This window comes from Corvus brachyrhynchos, unplaced genomic scaffold (assembly GCF_000691975.1).
Source record: "Corvus brachyrhynchos isolate BGI_N302 unplaced genomic scaffold, ASM69197v1 scaffold628, whole genome shotgun sequence".
Lineage (NCBI taxonomy): Eukaryota > Metazoa > Chordata > Aves > Passeriformes > Corvidae > Corvus > Corvus brachyrhynchos.
The window spans coordinates 19807-24968 of NW_008239312.1; the positions used below are offsets into that span (position 1 = coordinate 19807).

Consider the following 5162-nt stretch of genomic DNA (forward strand, 5'->3'; position numbering starts at 1 on the left):
TTCTCGTTAATTAACAAAAAATTATTGAAATTATGGGGAAAACGGTTGGAAATAGCAGAATTTGTCTCATTTTCTAAATTAATGGGGTTAATTCACTTTTAAATTAAAAATTTGAGGGGGAGGGGCTCAGGCTTTGTTGCCCCCCCCTCCATGTGTGATCCCAAATCCTCCTCCCCAGTGTTAATATCTTAATTAATTATTAATAAATGAGGTCATTGGAATGGCATCAGAGGGGAGGGGGCCTGTGCCCCCCCCCAGTGTCCCTTGGGGGTCCCTGGGACCCCTTTTTGGAGACAATGTCCAGCTTTTGGGGTTGATTTCCCACTTTCGGGGTTGATTTCCCACTTTTGGGGTTGATTTCCCACTTTTGGGGTAGATTTCTTTCTTTTTAGCGTGGTTTTCCATCATTTTAGGCTTGATTTGTTGCTTTTTGGGGGCTATTTCCAGCTTTTTGAGGGCCATTCCCTGCTTTTTAAAGCTGTTTTCTGTCTTTTAGGGGGCGATTTCCAGCTCTTTCAGGTTGATTTCCCCTTTTAAGTGGTGTTTTCCAGCTTTTTAGGGTTGATTTCCAGCTTTTGGGGGCAATTCCCTCCTTTTAAAGGTTGTTTTCCTCCTTATTAAAGTTGAGTTCCAGTTTTTTAGGGTTGATTTCCTCCTTTTGGTGTTGATTTCCAGCTTTTTAGGGTGGTTTTCCTCATTTTTGGGGCTGATTTACGTGTTTCCAGGGTTGTTTTCCAGCTTCTTGGGGTGGTGGTTAGCTTTTTGAGGCCTATTTCCAGCTTTTTGGGGTTGGTTGCCTCCTTTTTAGGGTTGTTTCCAGTGTTTTGATGTGTTTTTCCAGCTTTTGGAGTTTATTTTCCCTCATTTTGAGATTGATTTCCTGCTTTTTAGGGTTGATTTCTTTTTTTTCCTAACTTTTCGGAGTTGTTTTTCCTCTTTTTTGTGTTTGTTTCCCCATTTTCCCCTTTTTTACAGTTAGTTTTCATCTTTTAGAGTCCATTTCCTGCTTTTTAGGGATGGTTTCCCCATTTTCGGGGTTGTTTTCCAGCTTTTGGAGGTTGATTCCCTCCTTTCTAGGCCCAATTTCCCCCTTTTTGGTGCCGATTTCCCCCTTTTTGGTGCCGATTTCCCCCGTTTTGCTCTCAGGAGCCCACTCAGGTCTCATTTTACCACCAACATTTTAACGTGCCCTGAATTTAAGGGGTCTCCCCCCAATCCTAACCCCGTTTTTCCCATTTTTCCCCCCTTTTTCCAGGCTGTTCCTGCCATGGGCTCCGGCCCCATCGACCCCAAGGAGCTCCTCAAGGGCCTCGATTGTTTCCTGGGCCGGGATGGGGAGGTCAAAACCATGGATGGCATCTCCAAAATATTCAGGTGAGACCCCCCAAAATGCCTTTTTTTAGGGCTCTAACATCCTTTTTTTTACTTAATGAGCACTAATTAATGTTTGTTACCGTGAATTAGCCTCATGAAGGACTCCCAGAAGATGGTGAGTCGCTGCATTTACCTGAACATTCTCCTGCAGACCCGGGCCCAGGACATCCTGGCCAAGTAAGCACGTGGCAAAATGGGATTTTGGGGGGATTTGGGGTGGATTTGGGGTGGATCTGGGTGGATTCAGGGTTTTCCCGGCTGGCTCCAGATAGAATTCCCACTGTTCTCCCTCAGATTTATCCTGGCTGAGTAAGCACGTGGAAAAGTGGGATTTGGAGTGGGTTTTAGTTGGATTTGGATAGATTTTGATGGATTCAAGGTTTCCTTGGCTAAGTCTGGACAGAATTCCTACTTTTTCCCCCCCTCAGATTTATCCTGGAAAGTATGTACGCATAAAAGTGGATTTTAGTTAGATTTGAGGGAATTTGGTTTTTTTTGATTTCTGGTGGAGTCAGGTAGATTTTGATGGATTCAAGGTTTTCTCAGCTGGATCCAGACAGAATTCCCACTTTTTCCCCTCAGATTCATCCTGTCCAAGTAAACACATGGAAAAGTCAATTTTAGGTGGCTTTAGCTGGGTTTTGAGCAGATTTGTTCAGGATTTGGGTGGATTTTGATGGATTCCAGGTTTTCCCAGCTGGATCCAGCCAGAATTCCCACTTTTTTCCCTCACATTCTTCCTGTCCAAGTAAACACATGGAAAAGTCGATTTTAGGTGGATTTTAGGTAGATTTAGCTGGATTTTGAGTGAATTTGTTCAGGATTTGGGTGGATTTTGATGGATTCCAGGTTTTCCCAGCTGGATCCAGCCAGAATTCCCCCTTTTTTCCCTCACATTTGTTCAGGATTTGTTCAGGATTTGGGGTGGATTTTGATGGATTCCAGGTTTTCCCAGCTGGATCCAGCCAGAATTCCCACTTTTTCCCCTCAGATTCATCCTGTCCAAGTAAACACATGGAAAAGTCAATTTTAGGTGGATTTTAGGTGGATTTAGCTGGATTTTGAGCGAATTTGTTCCGGATTTGGGGTGGATTTGGGTGGATTTTGATGGATTCCAGGTTTTCCCAGCTGGATCCAGCCAGAATTCCCACTTTTTTCCCTCACATTCTTCCTGTCCAAGTAAACACATGGAAAAGTCAATTTTAGGTGAATTTTAGGTGGCTTTAGCTGGATTTTGAGTGAATTCGTTCAGCATTTGGGGTGGATTTGGGTGGATTTTGATGGATTCCAGGTTTTCCTGACTGGATTCCAGGTTTTCCTGACTGGATCCAGCCAGAATTCCCACTTTTTCTCCTCAGATTCATCCTGTCCATGGAAAAGTCAATTTTAGGTGGATTTTAGGTGGCTTTAGCTGGATTTTGAGCAGATTTGTTCTGGATTTGTTCAGGATTTGGGTGTATTTTGATGGATTCAGGTTTTCCCAGCCGGATCCAGACGCAATTCCCACTTTTTCCCCTCAGGTTCATCCGGATCGGGGGGTACAAGCTGCTCAACACGTGGCTGACGGGCTCCAAGGCCGCCAACAACGTCCCCCTCCTGCAGCAGCTGCCGCTCCACCTCGCGCCACCCCTGCAGCACCTCCCGCTCACCGTCGACCACCTCAAGCAGGTCCGGGGGGGCTTTGGGGACACTCCGGTGGCACTTGGGGACCCCCCAGGTGGCTTTTGGGGACTCTCAGGTGGCCTTGGTCACTCCTACAGTCGGTTTTGCCACTCCCCTGGTGGCTTTTTGTCTCCTTTGGGTCCCTTCAAGGGGGTTTGGGGACACTCAGGTGGCACCTGGGGACACCACGGGTGGTTTTTGGGGACTCCCAGAGTGGTTTTTGTCTCCTTTGGGTCCTTTCCTGGGTGGATTTTGTGTCCCTGGGGTGGTTTTTGTGTCCCTTTTTGTCCCCTCCTGACCCCTCATTTCCTTTGCAGAACAACACGGCCAAGCTGGTGAAGCAGCTCAGCAAGTCCAGCGATGATGAGGGTGAGCAGAGACCCCCTGGGACCACCCCAAAATCCCCTCGAGACCCCCAAAACCTCCCTCAGACCCTCCAAATCCACCTGGAACCCTCCCAGAAAACCCCATAGACACTGAAAACCCTACTGAGACCCCTCAAAACCTCTCTCAGACTCCCCAAAACCCTCCTGAGACCCCCATAATCCTCCTGAGACCCCCAAAACCTTCCTCCAACTCTCTCAAACCCCTCTCAGACTCCCCAAAACCCTCCTGAGACCCCCAAAATCCTCCTGAGAACCCCAAAATATTCCTCCAACTCTCTCAAACCCCTCTCAGACTCCCCAAAACCCTCCTGAGACCCCCAAAATCCTCCTGAGAACCCCAAAACCTTCCTCAAATTCTCTCAAACCCCTCTCAGACTCCCCAAAACCCTCCTGAGACCCCCAAAATCCTCCTAAGAACCCCAAAACCTTCCTCAGACTCTCTCAAACCCTTCTCAGACTCCCCAAAACCCTTCTCAGACCCCCAAAATCCTCCTGAGAACCCCAAAATCCCCTTGAGAACCCCAAAACCTTCCTCCAACTCTCTCAAACCCCTCTCAGACTCCCCAAAACCCTCCTAAGACTTCCAAAATCCCCCTGAGAACCCCAAAACCTTCCTCAAACCCCTTTCAGATCCCCCAAAATCCCCCTGACCACCCCAAACTCCTCTTCAGGCCCCTCAAAACTTTCCTCAGATCCCCCAAAACTGCCCTTGGATCCTCCAAAAACCTTTCTCAGACCCCCCAAATCCCCTCTCAAACCCCCCAAATTCCCTCTGTGTCACGTTCCCCAACCCCTGCTCGATCAATCGTTGATTAATCGCAGTTTAATTAACGATTAATTATCAATTAACCCCTCAGAGCTTCGCCGCCTGGCCTCCATCCTCGTCAGCGACTGGATGGGGGTGATCCGCTCCCAGAGCAGCTCCCAACCCACAGGTGAGTCCCAAAATCCCCCACAATTCCCTCAAAATCCCCCCAAATTCCCCCAAAACCCCCTCACCCCCTTTCCTCCTGCCCTTTTCCCACCCCAGAACGAGATAAAAAAAAGAAGAAAGAGGAAAACAAAAGCAAAACGCCCGTCCCGGAGAAACCCCAGGAGGCCAAAAATGAGGCCAAAAGCGAGGAAATGCCTGAGAAAAAGAGAGAAAAACCCAAATCCCTGCGGACCACGGCCCCCAGCCACGCCAAGTTCCGCTCCACAGGTGCGAGAACACGAAATTTTGGGGGATTTGGGGCTGCTTTGGGGAATTTGGAGCTGTCTGGAGGAGGTTCGAGCTCTGTTCTTGGGCTTTCAGGCATTCGGGGCCATTTTAGGGTTGGTTTTAGATGCCTTTGGAGGATTTTTGGGGCTGTTTTGGGGATTTCTGACCCTTTTTCCCCTCAGGGCTGGAGCTGGAGACACCGTCGCTGGCGCCGGTGAAGAAACTGAACTCGGCCTCGTCCGACAAGTACAGCCTGAAACCCGTCCCGGTCAAGAGGCAGAGGTGCGGATTTGGGGTCTCAGGGCTGGTTTTGGGGGGATTTGCGGTAATTTTGGGGGTCTCAGGGCCATTTTGGGGAGTCTCAGGGCTGCTTTTGGGGCGATTTGGGGGAATTTTGGGGTCTCAGGGCCATTCTGGGGAGTCTCCGAGCTGCTTTTGGGGGGGATTTGGGGTAATTTTGGGTGTCTCAGGGCCACTTTGGGGAGTCTCAGGGCTGTTTGGGGGCAATTTGGGGTAATTTTGGGGTCTCAGGGCCATTC

The 5162-nt window shown here is 48.9% G+C and overlaps 1 protein-coding gene across 1 annotated transcript in view; it reads left to right on the forward strand.

The window, feature by feature from the left end:
* The window catches only part of PPP1R10 (protein phosphatase 1 regulatory subunit 10), a gene marked incomplete at its 3' end in the record, with an annotated part of 14344 nt that overhangs the window by 3477 nt on the left and 5705 nt on the right, over positions 1–5162 (forward strand). Inside the window, 7 exon segments of the mRNA XM_017740729.1 lie at positions 1256–1374; positions 1465–1551; positions 2895–3042; positions 3354–3405; positions 4280–4357; positions 4453–4623; positions 4806–4905. Of these exon segments, the coding sequence (XP_017596218.1) occupies positions 1268–1374; positions 1465–1551; positions 2895–3042; positions 3354–3405; positions 4280–4357; positions 4453–4623; positions 4806–4905 (743 nt within the window).